We start from the raw sequence: 27,717 nt of genomic DNA, 5'->3' as shown, positions 1-27,717 counted from the left end.
AATGACCATGGTGTTGGTGTGCTTGACTGGCCAGCAAACTCACCAGACCTGAACCCCAGAGAGAATCTATGGGGTATTGTCAAGAGGAAAATGAGAAACAAGAGACCAAAAAAATGAGCTGATGAGCTGAAGGCCAGAATCAAAGAAACCTGGGCTTACATACCACCTCAGCAGTGCCACAAAACTGATCACCTCCATGCCAGGCTGAATTGAGGCAGTAATTAAAGCAAAAGGAGCTCCTACCAAGTATTGAGTGCATGAACAGCAAATTAACATACTTTACAGAAGGCCAACAATTCACTAAATTTTTTTGTATTATTGTTATTGGTCTTATGAAGTATTCTAATTTGTTGAGATAGTGAATTGGTGGGTTTTTGTTAAATGTGAGCCAAAAACATCACAATTAAAAGAACAAAAGTATTGAACTACTTCAGTGTGTGTGCAGTGAATTCATTTAATACAAGAGTTTCACAATTTGAGTTGAATTACTGAAATAAATGAATTTTCCCTGACCTTCTAATTTATTGAGATGCACATCTATAATGTGTTTCTCATAACTGCTTGCCTTTAATGAAATTGCCTTTGGAGAGCATCTTGCATTCTTTGCATCTCTTGCAATACAGCTCACAAACAGTGTTGGTTTGTTTGGATATTTTGTTTTGCTGGTATATCCAAAGGGACAAGCACTTCAATAAAAACGTTGAAACTGGCGTATTTTCCTCATGTGTTGTTACCTAGCTACAGTAAACGTCTGCCTTCAGGGAAATACTGTTGGAGGTGACGTAATTATACCATCATCCAGACCCACAGAAACAATGTGTAGAAACAAGAACCAAGCAATTCAACCAAATGTGAAAATAGCCTGAGAGGAAAAGCACATGCTGGCTTTTGACATGTGTAAACTGTTATCATTTCAGACAATTAGTATTGTCATATTATTAAAAAAAAAAAAAAAAATCCACTTATGCATGTGGTTTGGTGTTAATTATTAGATCATTAGAATGTGACAGATGGCTTAGGCAGATACGCAGTATTTTATAAATGATCTCCAAACTGGTTCCTGTGATTTGTTTATTTCTTATGTGTGATTGATACTAGAGTGTTAATAGCAACATGTCAGCAAGTTAAATTTATTTGTCTTATGTGCAGTGCCATTTAGGTCTGATTTATTTACTGTGACTTTTAGAAATTATTGGGGAACTTTTTACATTAGCAAGGGGGTAGAGTTTATTTTTATTTTTAAACATTAAATGTAGGCAACTCTAAAAATAGTGAAGCTCACTCTTAATGTGACCCGGTAATACAAGTAGCAAATCACTACTACCGTTGTGGTTACAAATGTGGTTGAAGTGGACAGTTAACCTAATGACTCTGTCATTAATTATCTGAAGGTAACCTTGAACATCCCAGTTCGCTCAAGTATCAGTGTTGTTTGCTAATGCTCACAAGCCTCTCATGTAGAAATTCAATAAAGCTGGAAATTGTGAATGAAGATGCCCTTCTCTCTTTTCCCTCTGTATTAAATGCGAATGCTGTCACATACATCAGAAGGCCTCCTGTTTATATTTGAAATGTACACTGTGGTTAACAAATAGTAACCATATTTCCTGCAATAACTTCCTTATCAGTCCACATTGTATGAAAAATCCATTAAGTACAAAGCACAAACAACATCCAGTATCAGACAAGAATGCATTTAATGGCAGAAAGGCCAGAAAAAAAATATTTCTTATAATTATTATTATGTTTAGTGGTCATATTATATATGAATCATATATCAAGGTTCATTCTGAGTCATTCCAGAGTTTTCCAACAATGTGAATCCATAAAGAAGACTGGCAACGGATGTAGCAAGCCTGCGTTTCAAATAGGGGAGGTGTGTTGGGCGAGGTTTGCAGGCTTGAGCCTGTTTTTCTGGCACGGGCACAGAGATAAGCAGTGACCCCATTAGCTTTCCCTCAACTCAGCCTGCTTCAATCATCATGAGTAATTCAGCTTATAGTACGAAGCTTTGTCCTGCTCTGCAAAAGCCAATCTCTTGTCAAAGCCAAAGGTTTAATTCACCGTAGCCCCACCCTTCCTGTACCTCCACCTCAGATTACGGCCAAAATTTTGCTCCGCCACACATTTAGACCAATCAGAAAACTAGTTGCTTGAGTGACAGATGGCACACGTGTAAGATAAAGCAAGAGGCCTGGGTTTCATAGCCATGATTTCATTTATGTAGTTCAGTTGCATAATTGATTCCAGGAAGATAATCTATTCACCGAGCCACAAAAGTCTTCGGAGCTGAATGAATGAGCTGTTACTCTGAACTAAATGCTCTCTCAGCTTTTGCAGGAATGTGAGTTTAAAATAACATGAATGAATAACAATGCAGAGCAATTATACTCCTTCCTTGGTATGCTATGTATATATATATATATATATATATAGCAAGTTTGTTTTAATTTTGGACAGACTGGACAAATGACTTGAAAGTCTTTGGAAAACAAAGAGAGAAAGCCGGAAATTTGATGCTTCATGGTAATCTCAATTAAAATCTCACCAATTATCCATCTTCTAGATATCCAAATCATTGTGTAATTCTATTTAAACCAAGACCAATTACTGATAGATTTACTGATTACTGATTTATTTTGCCACCATTTGTCTTTATAGACATTGTAATTCGTGAACAATTTAAAAGCATCAAAGTATACAGTATAACTTACTACAACTTTCATTGTATGGAAAGAGCAACTCATTATGTAAATGCTCAATTCTCATGAGTAAACGCTGACCAAGTTTTCATTTTTGGTTCAGCTATTACTTTTGAGCGTCTGGCTTAGAATTTGTTACACTTTTTGTTTTATTTTTCATCCTGTGACACTGTTGTATTTCATCCTTAGAGGCAAAATGACAGCTAACATTAAAATTTCCCATTTGTCTCTTTAATGGTGGAATACGGCATCCTTTAACCTTTAGAAATAGACTCGTTGAGAGACTGCCGTACTCTGCCTGGTCTGAATGAATGAATCATTTAACTCAGACTGACAAATATTTCAGGGACCAACATTTTGAAAGAATATTTAGACTTTGCTATGGCAATATGGCATAGGAAGCATCTATATCATACTTTTAAAGAAAGAAAGGAGCAGATAGTTATAATTTTCTTTAGAAGATAATCAGCATCAGATGTATTTGGGGTGTGTAAGCCATCCAATATCCAGTATGTGGACGTCTTTGGCCAGGACACTATTGATTTACTGTGCTGTGAATGTATTGTAAGTTTTGTTTTTCTCTCTGTTCTTTTTCCAGCAGGACGGGATCTCAGAGAGCTTACGGATCAAAGGTATGTACAAACCCTACTTCTCTCTCATTTCCTTTCACACAAACAAATATTAATAAACAAAAAGGTCCAATCAGGGTCTTATTGGGATGTTCCATGCTAGTGTTGTGGTATTTTTAAGTATTTTCTTTAGAGGATTTTTTTGAATTGATAATATTTCATGTAAACATGAGATATTTATTAACAATGTTAACAATATATGTTTGATGAACTCAGAATGTATGAGGCATAATGAACACATACTGGCTTTTATATTTTGCAAGATTGAGGAAGAACTGCGATTTTGTTGGTATTTTGAACCAGAGATTGTATATTAATTCACTCTAAATGAAAAAAAAATTTACTATTAGACTGTTCCTTATATAAAAAATATTACTCTTATTTTAATGAAATAATCTCGAATAGGGTGCCAAATGACTGCCACTGGTGCCTTTGAACAAAAGAAATGGTGCATGGTGGCAGTATTTATATTGAATGCATGTTTATTTTTGTGGAGCAATATTGCATACTCAAGCGGGACATATCTAGCCACATTAATTATCATGCTAGCAAACCGTCTGTGGTTTAAGGTGTAAATCACATGTTGGCTATTGCCCAGCAGTCATCTGTAATTAAGATGACACAAGATTTACCCAGATGATGCCAAGAACCTACAGAGAGCCCTGAGATGTGAAAAATCCATCTCTCTCCTCAGACTCCATGTGAGGTGATATCCTACCATAAATTTTTATCTCAGGTCAGCTCAAAGGTGCTTGTGTTAGCAGCTACTTTGGCTACAGGTAACATAATCAGACTTTAATAGAGAAACAGACTGTATTACTGCAGAAGGTCAAAGCTGAGCTGGCAATGTGATATAAAACAGGATCTTACTTTTCTACAACTGTTCAATCATGCTCTCTGTTTTTGTCTTCTTTGACTTTTAAATTAAAAATAAAACTGATCCCTTTTACTCTATTAAAGCATGTTTTTTGATATTATTGTGAGCGTTAATCTCTGCTTGTTATTTAAAATGTTCTTCATAATTTGAATCAAGTCTCTCTTCCTCTAAAACAACGTTAGGCCACTGTTGGATAATTGTCACTTGCCATGATTAATTTATTTGTAAACTTTACAGCAGCAGTATTGGGTATAGTTACTTTGGAAAGTAGTTAGTTAGGTTACAACGTTACCATCACTTAAAAGTAATCAGTTATGATACAGCGTTACCTATTCATAAAAGTAACGCGTTAGAGTACTCATGCGTTACCAAAAATTAAAAGCAGTTCTTAGCGGCTCACACATGACAGACACAGCCCCCGGCCCCTTTAAATGCACCTAAAAGTCGTGACTCCCGACAATGAATAACGTCAGTCATCCGACTAAATTAACACTGCAGGATAACAATAACAGGAAAGACAGTCAGCAATCGGCTATTCCACATGGCGTTTTATTTATTTATTATCACAGAACATATTATTAATCAAAATTCGCACCTACCCAGCCCGGGTAGCCTAGGCTACTGTATATTATGAGCACCACAAGATAACTCCTGATTTTTCTTTAACTTTAAATAATGCAGTTATCAAAGTACAAGTATGCTTACTTGTAAACACAACCTTAAACAGGATTGCAGATTTAAATCCATTTAGAAATGATGAACAACCAGCCAGCCAACGATCTAACAGAAATTAACAGCTGCCTGTCAAACAAAAATCATAACAAACCGACCGAATTAAATCCTTCACTGCCACACAGGCAAATAACAAATAGCTTAATTGCCGAACTAATTATTATTAAAGTGTCACTCACAGAGTGTGCATTTTACCGTTATGTTCTTTTCTTTTTCGTTGACAAATTGAAAATAATGTGCGTACTTCCATAAACCAAACGCTGTCCTCTCTGCCATCTAGACGGGAGTTCGAAAAAAAAAAAAAAACCCACACACACACACACAAGGTCAGGCGCAGGGCACAGACGCATCACAGCCATTGACTTTACGATCACAGAGCTTCGGCTCCGCTGATACTGTACATCCGCAGGTGGCACAGTAGACCTAGGCCTACTGTCTGACAAAAAGCAGGCTGCAGTCGGGATTTTCCTTTCCTTAAAATAACGGATTACTTTTTTTTTAAAAATAACGAAGTTACTGATTTCTTCCGCACGAAACTAACGCGTTAAGTTACACATTTCAGGAAAAAAGTAATTAGAGTACTCTACGCGTTACCCACAACACTGTACAGCAGTTTCTGAATTTACTAGAATTTTTTGAGTATAATTGTAAATGCTGCACCAATTTATTTTCCAATGTACATACGCTTTGGACTCATTAAAAATCTTCATAATCCAAACAAAAAGGGATTCTCATAATCCTAACAAAATGCACCAAATAGTCTTTTCTTTTTCACATTACTCAATTAAGAAAAGCAGTGTGGAAATGCTTGGGTGTCTTGTTCCGCACTCTACTTAAGATTCTGTCTGGAAATTATTTTTTGAAGGGCTGTTTCAATTATTTATTAATCATTTTAATTATTCAGTCTAATTACTCCACGTTTAAGTGGATTAAATTCTGACTTAGGTATATTACCTTAATGGAGGTTTTGGAAGATTCCTCCTTCTACTGCCTGAAAGGCATTTGATGAAGCTGATTCATTTTTTTTCTGATGAAGCTCATCTATTTAATAATTGTTTCACCTTTTGAAGTATATTAAGCCTTTGTGGTGAATACATTCAGTACATTCAAGACAAACCGCTTTCAGCTTAATTTGTGACATGGCAAATGTTGCCTGCTTTGTAAATTCAAAGTGCAGACAGCACATGAAATATAGCTGGAAAGAATGCGAAGCCAGCTGAAATTGGCTCTCAGAATTTGGAAAAGAGTAAAACTAAGACAGCATGTACAAGCGCATAGCAGAATGCCCTGTAATTGGAATCTTAAATGAAGTGGCTGGCATATCCACAGTTCCACTGTGTAGCTGAACACAAAATATCTTACTACTGAAGGTAAAATTACATCTTTTTTGGGTTGAAGAATAGCTTTTTGTGTAATAGTATGAAAATTGGAGGTAATGTGTTAGGACCACCAGCCACTCTACACTATTTCTCATGCCCAGCTCTCATAGCATGCAGGCAAGTTCTATACCTTATACACAAAAGCTTTCAAAGGCAAAAGCTTTCCAGATTTTTTTAAAATACGAACATGACAGGGTTTGCCCGTTGAGCTCTTAGCATGCACAAAAGCAAGCCGGTCCCCCGATTCTAGCTTTCTTTATACTGTTTCAACTTTGTCATTACGATTCAATTTAATAATGTGCACACAGGGATGCCTCTTTGGCCTGCAGTTGATGAAACATTTTGAAATGCTAAAGGCTTTAACTCTAAATTGTATGTTAATCCTGAAATCTCTTTAGCGTCTTTGGGATTCCTTTTCACTTTTTGAAAGGGAACATTGCATTGTGTCTGGTGAGAATAGAGACTGGTGCTAGACTTACTGCCTGGCTGCAGTAATTTTTCTTAGACAGATTTACTTTTGGGCAACTGCCCACCATTCGACTAGCTACTGAACATCCCCTGTCTATTTATTCATGTGCGATCACTAAATATAATTGAATTCTATTTATTTTAAATTTTTTCTAAATGCTGTTTTGTTTAATATGCCTAAAGGAGAGAGAAAGAATGTATTATCTAATTGAATGCATGATGGAAGATTCAGGAAAATTCTAAGCTCAGTACAAGTTAAGCTCAGTCAATAACATTTCTGTCAGGACCACTATCGTCAAAAATGATTGACACTTAGCTTGCAGTTTGGATTGGCAGTATGGTTCTGTTTTGGGCAAAAACTCCCTTCCCGTCCATGCAGGCTGTCATAAATGAGCAGGGAGAGCAATAAGCCCTCTAGGCTGAAGAGAATTGAACCAAATGTCGCAGATATCATTAATTTGGGGAACTGGGGAAAAGCAGAAAGCCAAGTACTGACTGTCATGAAAGGAGGAGCTGGGGATGGAGGAGGGTAATTTGTTCCTGAGCAAGCGATAAAGCAGATGAATAATACTGAACAGACCTTACATAGGAATGCCATGATAGGCATTGTATTATTGATAGGCGTGGATCAGCTGAGAGTCAGCTGATGCAAGCTTGACTCATGTGACCAGCCTGAACTAATGCTACGCTTGATCAGGGTCAGTATGTTAAAATACTTACTGTTAAATAACAGTACCTCTCATATAAAGAAGTTTTAATCAAAGAGTTACTAAGTACTTTTATAAATTAAGCTTTTTACCAGAATGTGATCTCATTCACTTCCATTGTAAGCTCCACACTGTAACCTCACATTTTGCTTCTTTTAAGAAAATAGAAATGAGTCAAAACTATATTTTGAGGCAAGTAATCTTCATTATGGCACAAATGCTGTTAAAAACTGCAGACAGTGTGGTAAAAGTCTGAGCACTACTACTTCTCAAATTGGTCTTTGACCATTAAGACCTTTAATTTAATTCCAGAATAGGCTCTCAACCCAGTAGGAAAAGTTAATATTGAATTTCATGAATATTCATAAACAGAAAAGCCAATGAAGCGGGAGGGTGTCTAATATCAACAACGGGTTTTGCACATGGAAGGTAATAAATCTGAAAAGGCTCATAAGGAAGATGAACACTTCCGTTTTTGCTCTTAACAGATGCTGTCTCGGCAACACTGAGAGAACAACAACATGCTGAGAGAGTTTCTAAAAGCCCCACTTTAGCAGTTCTTATCTACAATCCATTTCCCTAATGCTAATTAGTTATTTAATGCTTATTTAGCATTCAGCTAAAAACATAAATAATTCTCCTGAAAAGTTTAAATAAGACTATTTCAGACAAAGTGAAATTGTTTTGTTTTTTTATTAGTTTAATTAGTTTAATCTTATTATATTTGTTTTTAGATTTGTTTACACTGTTTTTCATTCATATACCCCCTAGAACTCCTTTGTGTCCCCGGCTCTTTTGAAATGCCCTAAAAGACAACTACAAGTTGATATGATGCGTATCGTGATAGCTGAATTGCTCAATGGCAAAGAAAGAACTTAATGCTATATAAATTAGCAGAGGGAGGTTTCTGTAGGGTGTACAATTACTGAAGCGTGGTGCTGCCTAATAAATAGTGTAACTCAGTGGGACTTAATGACAGCTGCATTTTAATGGGGTTTAACTCCCCTCACTGTACAGATCTTAAGGATTCCACCTCCTGAGCTTCAATTGATCTTGTAACCAATGATTTTGCCACTGTGCTGCTTCCTATTGAACACTGTAGCTATTGCTTTATGGGAACCAGTCTATAACTGCATCCACATCTGGCCACTCATTAGCTGTAGGGTGCCTTTACGCTTATGCTCAGTGTGTAATTTCTTAAAGTTCAGGCAAAAGTCGATTGCACTTAATTTGCATTTAAACAGTCATTAGATCTTTTTAGTTCCTTAGTAGAACAGATTTTTTATTCATAGCAGATCTTCTGAGACTGATTGGAGATAAACAATGTTGCCATCTAATGGTCATTCGTTTGCTCACTGATGGATCTAGATATTAATATGGAAGGTGTGATAAGAGGTAAAAAATCTCATACTGTACTTTGGAATCTTGCTATAGTTTGCTTTAATAGAAGACAAGTTACTGAAACTAAGCTATTTATTTATATGAGATATTTGGTAATATAATATAATTTTGCATAATAATTATTTTCATTTATTCATAAATTATGTATGTAAATATATTTATTTAAGATTTGTGTATATGTATGTAAAATGTACAAAATATAAGGGTGAGTATAATATAACATCTCTTATAGGATATAATTCCTGCGCTGTCCATACTTTCACATACACATTGAAACCTTCACTATGTTGACTTTGAGTTTAACTCAATCTCAAAATTAAAAAGATAAAAAAGAATTCAGCATTTGTTGCTTTGAAAAGCATATTCTTTTTGAGGCACAGAATGTTGCTTGCATTGGGTAAATGTGATTAAAGGCCTCTGCAAGGAAACTTTAAATGCTTCATTTCTACATGAAAAAGCTTCCTGTTGAATCACTAGAATATACCAGCATTATGACGTAAGCATTACAACACCATTTTTATATTGAAAATATTTTATTGTCTTAAGTAAATCACTTAAAAGCTCCTGAGTGCTTGCAAACAAATTGTGAAATGTGAATTTGAAATGCTTTACTTGGAGTATTTTTAGCAGTTTATTGACGGGCTAAAAGCAATTACCCCCGACTGATTTTTGAGTGTAGAACTGTGAATATTTCCTAGTAAATTCAGTATTGTACCATATATTTGTCCGGCCTGTGTTCCTGTCTTGTATTGTGTTTTTCTCCCTAACATGCTCCATGTTCATTGCATGCCGATGTTTGATGTCATTCCTGTTCCTGTCCTGATTAATTGTTAATTTGATCCCAGGTTTGTTTCCTTAACTACCGTGTGTATTAAAGTTTGAGTCTGTGCACTCTGTCTTTGTCCGGAACTGTGCGTCTACCCCTCATCCTACATGTTAGTGCCTGTTCCATGCAGTTCCTTAATTGGTGAAATAAAGACTACTGAATGTTAATCCTCTTCGTCTCCGCACTCCATCGTCTCCTTGTCTCCACCAGAGTAGGCAAAGGGTGACAGAATTCCAGACCTGAACAGAAAGTAAGCGGCGCCCCTTCTCCCCATTTTGTTTTCATTTTTTGAAAAGTCTTTTGTTTTCCCATTCCCAAACCCGCCGGATGCCGCAACTCAACCCCGCTGGCCACCCTATTCAACCATGACCAAAATGGAGGATGAGGCAAAAAGGATTGCTTTCAGCCCTCATCCCCTCATCCTCGCTCCAGTGTCAGCTCCAGCCCCAGAGCTTGCTCCAGTGTCAGCTCTTTACCCTAAACAGATTTAAGAGATGGCTCTAGTCATCAGGCTACTGTTCCTGAGTTTATCCCAAGAAGGGCACCCCTTGCTGAATTATGGCCGGAGAGTTTTGCAGTCTAGCCCACAGGGGTGTTATAGGGTTCGGGGTTGGGGCTGGGGCCATGACCTCAGAGTCTGCCCTGCCATGGCCTCCTGAACTGTCTGCTCCATCATGGCTGCCCAAGCTGCGTGCTCTACCATGGCTCGCTGAACTGCCAGATTCGCCAGGGGTCCCAGAACCCTTGGATGTTGTGAGGCACGAAAACGCCTTCCAGGAGGAGGGAGGAATGTCAGGCCAGTGTTCTAGCCTGTGTTGAGTTTTCCACTCCCGTGTGCTCCATGTTCATTTAATGCCCATATTTGGTTTCCTTCCTGTTCCTGTCCTAATTGATTGTTCATTTGATCCCAGGTGTTTTTCCCTAATTTCCCTATGTATTTAAGTTCTAGTTTCTACAGTCTGTCTTTGTCCGGAAATGTGCTTACGCTCCACAATAAGCAAAGCGTGACAATATTATTTGTCATAAATAATCAGAGATTAACATTTCCTTGAATATAGCTTTCAAGCTTTTCAGTTAAAATGACTATAAATAGTATTTGTGAACTTTAATTTAAAGGGATAGTTTCCCCCAAAATGTTTATTCTGTCAGTGTAAATTATTTCAAACCTGAATGAATGAGTTTCTTCTGCAGAACAAAAAAGAAGATATTTTGAACAATGTGTGTAACAACAGTTTATGGTCCCTACTAACTTATTCTTATTATGTTTCCACCCTGACTCTAGAAGTCAACAGAGACCATAAACCGTTCAGTTAGAAAGAAACTCAGGTTTAGAACTACATGAAGGTGAGTAAATGGTGACAGAATTTAAATTTTTTGGGTTAAAAAATCCCCTTTATGGGTCAGATTATTAGAGTCAAACTTTGAATAATACAGTGATATTTGCATTTATTAATAACTGAAATAAGTATTCATGAAGTAACACTCTTCCTGTGTTTATTGTCCAACTGAGGCTTCCCGTCGCAGTCTGTTGATGGTGTTCTGTAGCTGCTCTCGTTCCATTCGACAGATTTGTTAGAGCTGATCTGTGTCAGATAATAAAGGAAAATAAAATAATAAATGAGAAATAATGCCACAACTGATTCAAACTGACGCATCTCGGGAGAAGCAGTTCGCAGATCATTACGCCTGAGATGCTGCAGTGTCTCGCTTTAATTTAGCCAGTGCTGAGATGTGAATTGTTGTGCTTAGTGATTGTACAGCAGCATGTTTAATGAATGAAAACCTGGGAGCACATCAAACTTTCTGTTTTCCACCTCTCCCATAGCAAAGCTTTCTATAAATACGGCTCCCCTCAGCCAGGTGCTTGTTAATACAACCCCCAGAGTGATGAGAAGCCGTCGTCGTTTTGTGATATCTTCTTCTGCATTCCAACGACTCAGGGAGAGATTTGCTTTGTTTAAAGGAATGGCAGAGTAGTTGGTAAAGAGATGGCAGATGGATGAGTTATGCCAGACAGGTGAGATCAGCATGTCTCTATGTGATCTTTCATGAGGAGTTTGAAGCATTGTTTGAAGGCTGTTTATCCGGATGTGTTTCCTCTGTTTTGGAGCAGCAGGGTCCACAGAGGCTTCTTAAAGGGCTGCAGCGAGCCGAGCTGAAAGCAGCCGAGTGTTGTTTACTGCATTACCCAGAGTCCCTAAGGACCGGCTTCTATGCTGGAAAACATCAGATGGCATGGGACTCGCACCTTTGGTGGTGACAAGAGAATGAAACGATGACACAGTGTTAAGAGGAAAAAGACAAAACCCATGTGTTTAAACAAAGGCTATGAAAGTTTGGCGTGTCACCACTCATGCAAGCGCTGCGGTGTCAGTGCTTAGTTGAAAGACTTTACACAAAACACTTTACTAAAAACACTTCAATGCCAAATTCACTGAGAGAAACTTAAGTGAGTTTTTTGTTTGTTTGTTTTTTTTTTTTTTTTTGACCAACATGATTAATCTTAATGTTTAGGCTGTATTCAGGCTATATATAGTATTTAAAAAAGGTAAAAGTAATAAAAAAATAGGTGCCCAGTGGCTATATCCATTTTCTTTATTGTTTGAGCCTGTGAATGAAACAAATAAATTGCATTATTATTTTTGGTCCCTAAGGCACAAAACTAAAACACATCCCTGACAACAGTATACTGTATGTTGTCAGTGATATCTTGTGTACTTGTTACTTTGTACATTATTTTGAAGATTGAATGTGAAATTACTGCAAAATAGAAGTATATTTAAAAACTTTAAGTTTAGGTGGGATAAATCGCGATTAATTTCAGAAAAATGTGTGAATATTATTTTCTAGATTGATAGCACTAATATATGTATATACATTTTATGCATAATAAGCAAAGATCATTTTCCATGAAGAATTGTTGTGAATAACTTACTATAAATATATAAAAACTTTTGAATTAGTAAGTAGAAAAATGTTTGATTAGTAATATGCATTGCTAAGAATTTCATTTGGAATACTTTGAAGGCTATTTTTTAAGTATTTAGATTGTTTTGCACTTGCAGATTACAGATTTTCAAATAGTTGTATCTCAGTCAAATACTGTCCTATCCTAACAAACATACATCAATGAAAAGCTTTTTTCCGTTGTCGTGTTTCTGTATGCACCAGTCACGGTGAAGGCGACCCCCAAAGTGACATCTAGGGAACGCAGTGTCTCGTTCCCCTTCCCAGGGAACCATGGTTTCATGAGTAACCTGAGACATTTAGATAAAAAGAATGGGACTTTCTACTTCTGAAACCAGACAGCACTCTAATTATCATTACAAATGGCTTTGAGCAGACGGATATAAATTACAATAGCTCAGATATGACAAGCATTCATGATTCTTTTCCAATGCGTTGCTTTTTCTCACAGCTAATATAAAATCTTCACAAATACAGAGTAACTGATTTGCTCATCATTTTATTTTGTCTGAAAAATCTTCGAGTGAACGTCTGTATGAAGAGATATGACTGTATCTGACCCTGAAGCCCTGTGCTGAGCTCTTATTAGTTATCATGCATGTCATATGGATCTGCTATAATCAGCACCTAAGGGATGATGACACTCAGTTTGGAGACCAACTGGGTGAGTGGAGCTCAGTTATCACTCAGTCATGGCTTTTCTGTCTGTGTCAGTTATAGGAATCGTTCCCCGGTGCAGGCAGCTGCATTTCTTTTTCAGGTCATGAAATTTTTTTTTTTTTTTTTTTTTTTTTTTTTTTTTTTTGCTGTCAACTTTTTGTTGGCTCACATTTTTAAATATTACTTCTTTGTACTGTTACTTTAGTGCAGACTTTGATAATCTTGTATATACTACTCTGTTAAGGGTTTCATCTTTGCTTTTACTGGGATGAAAAGTCCATGTTTGATGGTGGGCAGATGAAAGCCGGACACTACACCACACCTTCACCCAAACCCTTCATCAGAATCAAGCGTTCCTTCTCTCCCTCTCAGCCTATCTCTTCTCTCTTTGAAAAGCTGACTCATCAATAACAAATCGTTAGGACTGAATTAGTCATTTGTCTTTGATGTCACCGTGGTCACTGTGAGGTACTGTGTGCATACCAATCAGACGCTATCTTGGCTTCTCTCCACCCTGCTGGCAAAAGCCAATTTTCTCATTTTACTACAACAACCTTCAGTGAGAAGGTCTTCATTATGTGCTACTTGATGAAGGGGTCATCATTTAAGTACACATATCTAAAAAAGTCTCTAACACCCTGTAAAGGCCACTGTTCGTAACACACGACTGCGTGTTTTTATGCTTCACAATCTTTGATTTTCTGTGATGTATTGAACATGATTGTTGTGAATTTGGCTAATTTTTGTGTCATCAATATTATCTTGCTGGCTTATAAAGCATAACGTTTTGAAATAACAGGAGCGACTTTTCAGTTAAAGTGGGTTGAAAAGACCTACTAATAATTCTCTGCTACGTTTTCCAGCAAAAGTGTGTGTACAGTATATGAATGCAAAACTGGATGAAATAATTTCATTTTAATTCTTTTTTTTTTCTTTTTTTTTTTGTAAAATCATTTTTTTATTGATCTCAGGGAATATTCTAATATTTTGAGATATTCTGAATATTTTACTTTCATAAGCTTTCATTAGCTCTAATCATCAAAATTAATACAAAATAACTGAAATGGTTTACTTTAGAAATGGTTTACTTTGAATGTAATGAATCTAAAATATGTTTCTAAAAGTCTAGAATCTGTCATTTTTTTATACAATTAAGAATATAGTTTATGTAAAGCTTATACAAACTTTACTTATTAAGTTCCCTTTCTCAAACTTAATTGCCATTGTTTAACAGGGGGACTGAGAGTTGAAACGTGACCGTGCATATTCAATTCTTAATCTCTATGAAATGATCATCTGAAGGAGGTGTGGAGCACACAACTTTGTAATTGATAATAAGGGAAATCGTGCTAGAGCTCAGGCTTTGTTTTATTACAGTCATACATATTTCATCTGAAGCCCATACGGCCCACATATCATCAGTGCAGTGGGATTGTTTCCTCCACAGGGTTTCTCAACTCCTGCCAACATTGTCAAAATACCACAAATACAAAACAACAGTCGTGAGACTGTTCATGACCTCTCGAGTTCTACTTTTTTTTATCATTGTTATTATTTATTTATTTATTTTTTACTGTGCTTTGTATTGAACAATAAGTGTAATGTTCAGTTGAGTGTGGGATGAAAAACAGTTATACCTTAAACCCTGTATAAAAGAACTCATTGACTTCTAATGATGAGTGTTTATGTAGTTGTTTAAGTGAATTAGCACAGCATGTGCATATGTCCATAATGTTACACATTAATATGATTTCCCCTTTCTTTGATGTGTCTTTGCAGGGTTCTTGGGTCAGAATGGTTTTCCTGGGCCCTGTGAACATAAGTACTGTGGTTTGGGGAAGCACTGTGTGGTTAATCGAGAAACAGGTGAAGGAGAATGTCAGTGTCTGGAGCGCTGTAAACCACATTACAAACCTGTGTGTGGATCTGACGGCAAACTCTACCAGAACCACTGTGAGCTTCACAGAGCCTCCTGCATGGCCCATCAGAGAATAACCATCATGCACAGCGAGGAATGCTTCTACAAAGGTATAGAACCAACATTATGTGTTATAGTATATTGTCCGTTGTTGTCTATGCCGCAAACTTTCACTGCAACTGATGCCTTTTTTTATTCAAGTGAGTTGTTGAAGCTGTTTTTGTGAACTACATACTTTTGAAAGGTTTTTTTTTTTTTTCACCAATGACACATTATATCGATTAAGTTAACAAAATAATAATAATAAATCTTAAATTAATGCTGTTTATCTTTATTTGTTTAAAGATGTGTTTTTGTAAGCTCTGAATGGATAAGTATTCTGAATCATAATAACAGCACATCCTAATGTGTGCGCTGAGGCAATGGAAATGTTTTTGACCAATAAATTTTCCAAGAAAGAGAGAAGCTGTTTTGTTCATCATATTAAGCAAGATATGATTCTCGGAAATGATGTCCAGCACTAATGGACTAATGGCCACTAATGAATGAAATGTCCACATTATGTTGTCCACGTAAAATCTGATTTAGAACTGCATTTCTTAAATCGTGATTCATTTTGAAACAGAAACAGTACAACGTGAATTGTTGCTCATTTGGATGATCATTACTGTTCTGCTGGCTGAAACATTAGGTTTAATTCCTGGATAAGGTAAAAAAAAATATGGATGCACCGGTGGACTGGCCATAAATCGGAACCGGACGGTTTTTGCTTAAAATACGCGATCGGCAATCGGACGGTTTTTGGTCTTTTTTTGGCCGATTTTTCCAGAAGTGCGCCCGTGTGCACAGACTACATTCTAATCGTTCGCTATGTCATTTGTGTGGAAGTATTTCGAAATCTGTGTGCAGGACACAGGCTGGAAGTGCAGAGCTAAATGTCTGAGGCACAAATAGCAGGAAACTTTCAGCCGTTGGTGTACTGGCGCACAAATAAAAGCCCCTTTTCTGCTCGCACTGTACCGGTCCACGCCCTGAACATGAGTAGATGGCGTGAAGAGATGTTCAGATCAACTTCTCACGTGTTGGATGAGAAACGAAGCGGACAACTGTGACAAAACTTTTTTTTTTAATTAGAACTTGCATACACATCTGAAAAGCCAGAAGTAAACGTCAGTTCTGTATAGGATGATTATTTTTATTTGACCTTGAAATTACATCGACTTAATTTGATTTAAAAATCAACTGCTGTAGCACACTGAAAAAAAAAAAGTGTTTCATTCATCCAATTAAAAAAATTAGGATAATGATTCAAATCTATATTTTTTTACTTGAGACAATAAGTTATTTATTTTTCATTGGTTCAAGTAAAAAAATATAGATGTGAATCATTATCCTATTTTTTATTTTTTATTGGATGAATGTACGGAAGTTCTAAGCGGCCATGCATTATAATATTTTTTCTTCTTGTTTTCTCGGTATAACGACTTAATTTTCTCATTATCTCGACATAACGAAGTTCGGTTTCTCGTTATAATGACTTCGTTTTCTCGTTTTCTCGACATAACGAAGTTCGTTTTCTCGACATAACGAAGTTTGTTTTCTCGACATAACGAAGTTCATTTTCTCATTATAACGAATTAATTTTCTCTAAGAAGTTACAAAACTGCGCCAACAGGTGGCACTATAGACCTGAATATAACTGATGGGGAGTTGTACACTATCCACTTTACTGTACGCGGACCTTCCTCGTGATCGCTATAATTTGTGAAGTCTTCATTACTGACATTTAATTAATTCATAAATGTTAAATGCTTGAATCAATATGAATATTTTGTGTATTAAGTTCCTGCCAGATGCATGAGTTTCACCAACGCGTTCTGTGTCATAAAATAACTGCTTATCAAAACCAAGGTTGACATCACTGTATTCTGTTTATCTACAGTAGGACGGGATTTAACGACGTAGGCTGATGTGCTTCTTTTCCTTATTACTAATCTTTATTGTTAACAATATTAATGAGAAATGTGATGTGCATGTAAAATCCATAGGCTGATTTAATTCAGTTTTGTTCTATAATGTTGTAATCGTTTTTTTCTACACACACACTACACGTAGTCCTACACATGGACGCTCTTTTCAAACAGAAGCTTGTAACACACATGATATCTGCCACATCATATAATGATTACTACAAATTACAAATTATATATAATTTTATTTTCAAATAAAGGGAAAATGAAAAGTGAGTTTAATCCAAGCAGCTCTAATTTCGCGGTGTTGCCATTTAAACATGTTAATTACAAAAACAAAACGTTCGTTGTACTGTCTCTGGAAAAATCAACAGTGATTGATCAGCCTTTATTTATATACAGTATTGTAGACCTTATTACCTAGGCGAAGCTAAATTTGCTGAAATATAGGCTACAGTTCGTTACTATAGCAACAGTAAAACTGTCATGTCGTTATAACGAGAAAACAAACTTTCGTTATGTCGAGATAACGAGAAAAATAAGTCGTTATAACGAGAAAACGAACTTCGTTATGTCGAGATAACGAGAAAAAATAAGTCGTAATAACGAGAAAACAAAAAGGAAAAAAAATTATAATGCATGGCCGCTTAGAACTTCCGTATGAATGAAACCATGTCACCAAATCATGATCGTGCATCCCTAAAAAAAAGAAAAAACACCAATCAACAGAGGGAGCTTTAGATTTCTAAAGATGACTTCAGATGAAACATGATAACAGTTTGAATGTGTTAGTTGAACTAATGGACTATCATATCACATTGTTTAAAACTAGTTGATATCATAGGAAAGATTATAAAACTTTGTTCACTTAAGTTGTATATCATCAAAGAGACTCTGTGTTGAATTTTGTCAAATTTACAAAGGCCTGGCAACCTTATGAATGCAGTACATCACCCTGACCACAGCATTCATGTGCAGAAAATCTCTTCAGGCTCTTCCTCTGTCATTTAGAAAGCATATAGGCAATCCTGACTGAGAAATCAAACCTCTAAATGTCCTCTCAAATAAAATCTCAGATGATGATATTGACCTGCTTGGGTCAATCAGTGTACAGTACAAAAGGCAGAGAGGTGTGTGGTTAGGATAGATGATTGTTCCACAAATCAACGTGTCACAGAAGACACCACAATGCTTGATTGCAAAATTATCCTCTGAATATTCATTAATCTTTGTTGTTTAAATAGTTTTAATGACATTAATGTGCATTTGTGTAACACGCCCTGCAGGGTATTTGTATAGTTTTATTTTTTATTTTTTTTATTTTTTTTACCATAAATCTTGTATGTAGCTTTAGACAATGATTGGTTTGTTCGCCTCAATTGAAACTCTGAAGATTAAACTGTAGAAAGTTGGTAATTGGTGAGATGATTGGATTGGGTTATTATGTGTTCTAATTATCAGCAGTGTATTAAATAGGCTCTAATGGTTTTCACAATGGCAGGTGCACTTACAACGTAATGTTTGTGCTTATTTTCAGGAGCTTTGAGAAAAATGAGCTTTGTGAATATGTTTACATTCGTTTCATACTGGGAGCCAAATAACAGTCTGACTACTGTTATCTGAGCTTTAGGCATTGCTTTTTAACACGTCAGAAAAAAAGGTAGAGAGAAAAAAGGTAGATGAGGAGACAAAAAAATTGATGAACTTTGAGAGATCTTTGACTGCCCTATCCTCTTATGCTTTCTCCAGTCTTTATTTCTTTTTACTCTCAAAACAAGAGTAGATCTACTCAAGCGAGAAGTGTAGATAAATAAATAATATTCAAATGAGATCCTACAAATATAAACATATAGCTTTCCACTGATGTATGGTTTGTTAGGATAGGACCGTATATGGCTGAAAATCTGGAATCTGAGAGTGCAAAAAAAAAAAATCTAAATACTGAGAAAATCATCTTTAAATTCGAAATGAAGTTCTTAGCCATGTATATAACTAATAAAAATGTATGTTTTGATATATTTACAGTAGTAAATTTACAAAATATCTTCATTAAACATCTTTACCTAATATCCTAATGATTTTTGGGATAAAGGAAAATCAATAATTCTGACCCATACAATGTATTTTTGGCTACTCCTAGAAATATACCTCTGCTACATAAGACTTTAGATGTTTTTCGACTACCAAATGGTAAATGCATGGATTGGACCACAGACCAATCTAATGTAAACAGTATATAGATCAGTGCATTCAGTCATGCCCATTCAAAGATTTTATGTGCTTTAAAATATTTGTACCTTTTCATAATTGAGTTGTGTGATTGTTGTAGGTACAAAACAGTTTTTGGATTGTTTTTTGTGTGTAGAAAACAGTCATGTCTGCACTCGGGACATGCAGCAGTGGCCAATTAAATGTCAAAGCCCTGCATACTACTCTTCTCTAATGCATCATTTATACTCCACCTTACCACTCCAATATTATTCCTGTCTCTCAGTGCATTTGATTGTGTGGCCAGGCGGTGTTTACAAATACTGATATTGTCAGAGTCTAGTGATTTGGGGCCTGTACATACGCCAGAGCAAATTATCCAAAAAACAGCAGGATGAAAGCTTACTGGAACATCAAGAGACTGCTGATTCTTCCCAAACTATGTGCTGACCAGGGCAAAGAAGAGACGTAGCAGGGTAGATGCCATAATACTAAGTAATAAAACATCACAGAGCATATGCTGTAGGCTACAGAACTTCCATGTCCCAGTGGGAAAGCTGTGAAGGAGTTCTCTCTAGCCAAAGATGAGGTTTCGGATTTTGCGTGCCTGTAGGGCTGTGTGGTTTGGCACGATGCAGTGGGTTTGGGTAACGATGGGATGCAAGCTGTTGAGTTGGCAAAGCAAACTGGAAATGCTTTTCTAATTGCTCACATACATTCAAGCCCAACAGAACATCTTGTGCAATTACAGGGCATTATATTCAGAGGAATCTCTTTTGTTCCGTATCGTTCGGGACACCCGTTAGTGGCAGGGGCCTGACCCATCACAGCATCTATCTGTCTGTCCAGTCAGTTTTTTCCCAGCAGATGACAATTTCTAAAGGACAGACATCTACAAAGTTGAATGGAAAATCAGCACAGAAAAAGATTAAAGGTTATCTTGTCATATAGTTTTAAGTTAGCCCCCCAAGATTTGTGGTACCCTGCTGCTCTTGTTTAATACATCAAACAAAAGGAAGAATATTACGCGTCAAAGTTTTAAACTTTCAAAGTACTTATGGTGAATAATCAGACGTCTCAAAAGACAGCTTTACTGTCAGCCAGAGCGAGAAAAAAGTTTCATTTCTTGCCGCGTTGACTGTTATGGGAAAATATCCTGCCATTAAGCTTTTCTCTGTCTGTTAAGCTTCAATTATGTCCCCTATTCCAGTGACTCACTCAACGTATGACTATTTGCACTGGGGAAATTAAATGGCTCTTTCAGAATTCTGCACTTTGCTCCACACACTGTGTAAGTTTGGGTTGTTTGAGTTGTTTTGAAGATGATATATTCATCGCATTCTTTTCTCCCCATTACTTCAATTTCTTTCATGAGAATGAAGAGTTAATGAAGCTTGTTGTCTGTCTGATGTAACTCCAGTCAGCCTTTCACATTTCTTTAGTTTTTTGTCTGTTGTTTTGGATGTTGCTGACAATTGAAAGGACTGACTTCAAATGTGGGTTACCTCCAATGTTATGGTTAAGTTATGAAAGAAGTGGAAAAGAAGCTCACGATCAATGTGTTGATGTCTTCAGATACAGTATACACTGCTGGTCAAATGTTTAATAGTAAGCATCAAATCAGCTTATTAGAATGAATTCTGAAGAATCATGTGACACTGAAGACTGGAATAATGATGCTGAAAATTCAACCTTGCATCATAGGATTAAATTACATTAAAAAAATATTAAAATATAATATGTTAATGCAGCCTTGGTGAACCTTGTATATTGTTTTATTGCTAAATAAAAGCCAGTTCACAGAATTAAAATATTTGAATTCAAACATGCAGCATCCCACATGGCTTGGTGCCCATGACCAGACATGTCTTTTTTTTTTTTTTTTTTTTTTTGCATGTCAGCCAAGTCCTGTATCTCAGAGTACTGAAAGCGTCTTCATCTCCTCTGCCGTGAGACATCTAATTAAAGCGCTTTCCCTGTGGAGACAGCTGTGGTGTCCTCTGAGAGAGACCCACCCGGGCCATCCCTCCTACTGCAGTCCGGACTGCTAATGAGCCTATTAGGAACTGCACTACCTGTTGGAAGTTGAGACATGGCTTAAAGGGATCAAAAAAAGCATTAAGGCCATGAGAAACAGAGAGGGAAACTTGATTTACTCTAATGAGTATGCACTGATTATACATGTTCCAGAGTCAAAAAAAAACTCCCTGTCCCCTTATATGTTCCTAGCAACTTCAGAAACAGACACCTTCATTCATTACCTCAACAGTGGATTTTCTCAGACATGTAAGGTTTTTTTTTTTTTTTTCTTTGAGGACACTCAGAAGTTGTGTGTGGCACTGTTGGCTCTCTCTCTCTTTGGATAAATAGGTCATCCAAGACAATTAACTTAACACTTTACAGCTGTAACTGTGTAATAAAAACAATACATGATTTATCAAATATAAATATACAATTTTAAAATGTGATATATAGATAATATTTGTTATTTATTTTTGCAAATAATAATATGAATAATGTTTATATTAATTTATGAATAATCTAAAATATATTAGATCAACAATTATTTTGCCTGTTCTTCATGTGACGCTATTTTATGACTTCAGAAGACAAAATATTGTTCACAGGTTATGCAGGGTTATGTATATATATATATGTGTGTGTGTGTGTATGTGTGTGAATAACTCAGTTTTGACAAAAATGTCAGATAGAAGCTTATAATTTCTAGGTAAAGAATTGTGTATTGTTTGAACCTTGATAGTCACAGTTACAACTGTGTGAACATTCTTCACCATTATTCTCCTTTACTTGGAAATAATAATGGTAAATAATATGGTGAACACGTACTACACTCTTAAAATTAAGGTTTCCAAAAGGGGGATTTCACAGCGATGCCATAGAAGAACCAGTGTGGTTCCCTAAAGAACCTTTTTAGGAGCCGTTCACATATCGCGCCTAAAAACGCATGGAAAACGCTAGGCGCGCCGCTTTCTCATTCTTTTCAAAGCGCTTGGGCAGTTGCGCCCCTGAGGCATCTGCCTTTGCTAAGTAACCATGACGTGCTCTTTCCATGAAGACATGGAAATTTCAGCGAAGGATAAATGGATTTGCAACTCTAAAAATCGCTTATATGGATTTGCAGCTCTAAAAATCGCTTGCAGTAGCTCTGCTACTAAATTTATTTCAAAATGGCAATCCATATACAACCATGATCAGCTGAGCTTTCAATGTTGTTACGGGAAGGATTAAGCTGATTGGTTAGTTCTTGTCACATGACCCGTGGTGCGCTTGTGGCATCCTGAAAAGTTGAAATGTTTCTAAGTCGACGGGGCACATACCGCGCGCCTACATTGGAAATAATGAATTTGAGCGCGCAAAAGACGTGATATGTGAACTTCTTAGTGTGAAGAAATTTTTAGAATCGTTTTCCATTTATCCAAATATTCTTATTTTGCAGATTCTAAAATAAATATGATTTAAAAAATTATCCACGTTCTGTCACAGTCCACACACTGTACATGTAACAATTTTTGTCATGGGGCCAGTCCGTAGACGTTGTGCACATATAGTTCAGTTTGTGTATCCGCAAAGAGTGTGCATTCAACAGTGTACATGCAAAGTTAAATGTTTACTGAAGAGTCAACTAGGTGTTAATGTGTCAAACAAATCCATCTGTACTAATCCCCACTTGAGTATACTTTGAAAGCTGTGTGCAAAATGGTGTGGAACATGGGAAATGGAGTATGCTTGGGCTTTTATGCTAATATTGATTTGCCCTTAAGGAAATGTTGGGTTCATATGTAGTTTATGTTGTACCAGCCAACATCTCAAACCTTCCAAATTCCAACTTTAACAAAAAACAGAACTTCTGTCAGTCCAAGTTCTGAACTGATGTCTACTGTCAAAAGAACTGACATCCTCCAGAAAACAATGACTGTTGCAAGATTCCATCCTTTTTTATGATGTAACCACATCCAGGTCTTACACCACTTTGATACAACTGTTTTCTGGTTTATAGAAAACTGTTTTCAATAAATAAGATTTAAAAATGAAAATATATCTGAAATACACAAAGCTTTGCTCAGATTTTAATTGCTTTGTAATTTGAGTGAATTTGTAGAGGTAAGGATGAGGTCATGCATGGCGAAGCTCCAGGAGGTGTGATTAAATGTTTCAACCCACCCCCACGGGAGTATGTGATCATCCGCATGCAGCGTGAGCAGGATTAGAGCAGCATCACCACAATCACATCTGCACCAAAAATGAGACACGGGAACCTTATTACGTCCCTAAAATCATCAACACAGACACAAATGCACAAGTTTGATGGACTATTTGGTGCAGCTTGATGAGGATGGAAGTTTTTTACACTGTTAGCTATTTAGTGAGGCTATAATAACAAATTAATCCAGATTGTGTGAGAGGAAATCAAGTTTTTTGGCACTGCAGTGTTGTTTGTGCAATTAACCAAAAAAAAAAAAAAAACTTAACAACACCAAGTTTGGGAACATTTATTTAAAAATATAACATTTATGTAATGTTTTTGGGTCATGGAAAAAAACCCACATTTTATTTCATTTTATAACATTACAAATTAATTGCATGCGTACAGTGACTGGGATACATTCTCTTTATGAAGAGTATATTTCTAGTACTCTAATAATATATGTTTTATTAGCAGTATTTTCTATAGTGTAGTGTGACTTCCTAATAACATGATGATAATTATTAATCAATAATTCATGATATTTGTTATAATATTTTTTTTAAACATTTTTGGAAATATAATTAAAAGGATGCTTAATTAAATGTACCAAAATATTTTTACATTTCTTTATCTATGACATCCTTTGCCATAGACCATTTTATTATATTATTCCTATTTGAAATAATGAAGGCAGACACAAAATGATTGATGGTTGCAGCTCAGGGAGGATTTGATTTTTTTATTTTTTTTGGTAAGCTATCTAAAAACTATTAGGTAGAATATAATATCAGAATAGATTATAATCAGAATAGATTATAATAGATGGTTTTTGACACTTCAGGGTTGTTGATGGATTATAATAGATCATTTTTGACACTTCAGGGTTGTTGGTGCATTTGACAGTTTTCCTTAAAAAGGGTTTCTGTGCATCTCCACAGGATTTCCTGAAATTTTAAATCCATCATCAGCTGAAGTGATTAATTATAATACCGCTTTTCGAAGTGCTCACCTCACATTTGATTTTGAAGGCTTCAAAGTCCTCACTCTTCCTTTTTAATAACAAAGTCAGGTGTAGTCGACAGGTGTAGTAGCCACTTTTAGACCAGAGAGAATCTGGAAACCTTGATGTTCCATTTAAGATGAAAAATATAGGAAAATGAAGAAAACTCTTAGGCCGTTCAACTTTTTAGTGATTTATTTAATAAGACAAAAGGAGAATAAAGAAGATGGATGGCACAGTTAGTAGAGACATAACATTCAAGATAATTTACTCATTGTATTGATGGAGAAGCTCTGTCCCAATTTAGATCTCCTAATTTGGTTAGCTGCCCAAGGAATATGATATTATTTCGTCATGGACATACTTTGGTCTATGGGTAGATGGATGGTTCATCTCACCTCTCTTATTGCTCTGGAATGAAGATGAATTCTGTGCATTTAGCCATAGTGATGTTCAGTTGAATTGGACTGCTTAAAGGAAAAAAGTCAATGGCCCATTTTGTGTTGAATTGCTGTCATATGGGGAATTGAGGTTCAGAATTGTCTCATGGATCTTTTCGTCTAGAACCCAACGGCTGCTTTCATCAATCTTAGCAAAGCAGCAAAATGAGCTAAGGGAGGCAATCGCTCTTGCCTAGCTAGAATGTGGTAACAGGCTGGCTAGCTCATCAGTAGGAAAGATAAACCTGGTCTGGGTGTTACACGTCATTAATGTCAGAAGCTAAACCTCTGGAGATCTTTGAGGTGGACTGCTGTCAGCAACTATGTTATTCTGTAGTAGTCTTGGTTGTGCTTTTAGATGCTCTCTGTGCTCAACCTATAAATCCAAAAGGGTCATTCATTATGCAAAATAAATATGTAGTCTAATTATTCTAATTAAATTGCAGATTTTCAGAAAATAAATGTAATATATATATATATATATATATATGTGTGTGTGTGTGTGTGTGTGTGTGTGTGCGTGTGCGTGCATGTGTGTGTTTTAAATCATTACATTTATTAAAGTTTTTATTCAATTTCAGAATTTTATTTAAGGTAGCAACAGGGTGAATTTGAAATTTAAGAAATGTTTTTCAATATATTTGCACAAAAATAATTAATGTTTTAGTTCAATGCATGAAGTATATTTTAATTCAATTTCAGAATTTGATTTGAGGTAGCAAACAGGATTTATTTGAATTAAAAATATATTAGCATACATGTAATTAATGCTTCAATTCACTACATGTATTATATTTTAACTGATTCAATTCCATAATTTGATTTAAGGTAGCAAACAGGATGCATCTGAATTTGAATTTAATGAATATATTAGCATACATATAATTATTGCAGTTCATATAAATTCAGCATTCTGGTATGCATTCATTTATTCATCCGTTCATTTTAATCTGTTTAATTTGGTGAAGTTGATTAGGCTATTATTATTATTATTATTATTATTATTTCCCTATAAAACCACAGTGGATAGGGACGTTTTGCAGCTCTAGACAGTTAGATAGAGGTCATGTTTTTCATTCCCCTGACTTCAGCGCTGTGTTAAGTGCTCGAAGGCATTTATTCACGGCTTAGATTGTGCAGGAAAGTTCAAGGAGAGAATGTATATATGAGACAGGGGAGCAAAATGTACCATTCTGTCATCCTTCCTATCTGTAGAATCACACATTTTCCTCCTACAGTATAGTGGAGGAGCTCAGATTGGATAAAACTTTCACTCTCTTTTGAAAGGGCAGGGGATTGTAGTTTTGTTATCAGTCGAGTCACTCAGCATTAAGTTTGCTGTGATAACAAAAATGCCATTGTAAGACTGTAGAAGATCTTCTGGTGGCTGTTTGCCTTTGTTCTTATATCATGGCCTCCACCGTCACTCTGTAATGGCAGCCATTCAATGTTCGCTCCCTTCCTTTATTCATCAAAGAAACAGCATTTGGCGCATTATGGGTAACTGAATATCAAATGTCTGCACAGCCAGCATGAAAATACTGTAGAGCCTTTAATGTTTGTGAGGTGATATCAAGCACTTTGACACGTGACATAGTTATTTAGATCCTCTGAGATAAAACACCTTTGCTCCCCTTTGATTGTCACAGCTTTTTCATGTTTCTGTGTAGGCCTTCAGGGCACATAAATGGTCATGTGTTCATTACTCAAGCCATATGGGTAATTATTTTTTAGAATGTTCACCATGGACCCTTGAATCAAAATAGCTGCATGACACAATATGGAATGTATAGTTTTACATAAACAGCACAGCTGTTTTCAACATTGATGATAATAAGGAGAATAAATCAGCATATATGACCTTGGACCACAAAACTTAAGTCGCATTTAAGTCACATTGTATGGGCCAAAATGATTGATTTTTATTTTATGCCAAAAATCATTAGGATATTAAGTAAAGATCTCCTACTATAAGATGTCCTACTATAAATATATCTAAACTTAATTTTTGGTTAGTATTATGCATTGCTAAGACCTTCATTTGGACAACCTTAAAGGCAATTTTTATTTTTTGCACCCTCAGATTGCAGATTTTCAAATAGTTGTATCTCAGCCAAATACTGTCCTATCCTAAAAAAAATAAAAATTAAAAAATTAAAAAAAAAACATACATCAGTAGAAAGCTTATTTATATAAGCCCAATCTCAATTTCAAAACATTGACCCTTATGACTGGTTTTGTGGTCCAGGGTCAAATATTAGGATGATTTCTGAAAGATGACACTGTAGACTGGAGTAATGATGTTGAAAAATCTACTTTGCCACCACGTTTAAATTACATTTTAAAATATATTACAACAGAAAACAATCCATTTCACAGTATCCTTTTTTCCGTATTTCTGATCAAATAATTGCCGCCTTGGTGAGTTGGAGACTTTCAAAAAAGAATCTAAAGAATAAAGAGTTAAGAATTTTTCCAAACCCAAACTTATGAATAAACTGTGTCTCAGCTTAACCTGGCCGTTGGACATTTCTCATGTTTCCCGTAAGACTGTTGTTAGGCACATTGTGAATTGCCCCTGAATGTCAAAGTCAAAGCGGCTGGTGTTTTGATCAAAACCCAGGAC

The 27,717-nt window shown here is 36.0% G+C and overlaps 1 protein-coding gene across 1 annotated transcript in view; it reads left to right on the top strand.

The window, feature by feature from the left end:
* Positions 1 to 3,300: 3,300 nt before the first annotated feature.
* The window catches only part of LOC113093851 (follistatin-related protein 5-like), a gene marked incomplete at its 5' end in the record, with an annotated part of 37,858 nt that continues 13,441 nt past the window's right edge, over positions 3,301 to 27,717 (top strand). Inside the window, 2 exons of the mRNA XM_026259429.1 lie at positions 3,301 to 3,334; positions 15,128 to 15,376. Coding sequence (XP_026115214.1) covers positions 3,301 to 3,334; positions 15,128 to 15,376 — 283 coding nt within the window. The remainder of the gene's footprint in view (positions 3,335 to 15,127; positions 15,377 to 27,717) is intronic.

This window comes from Carassius auratus, unplaced genomic scaffold (assembly GCF_003368295.1).
Source record: "Carassius auratus strain Wakin unplaced genomic scaffold, ASM336829v1 scaf_tig00215186, whole genome shotgun sequence".
In the NCBI taxonomy this organism is placed as follows: Eukaryota; Metazoa; Chordata; class Actinopteri; order Cypriniformes; family Cyprinidae; genus Carassius; species Carassius auratus.
Note: the sequence above shows the minus strand (reverse complement) of the source record. Positions and strands in the feature narration are given on the sequence as shown.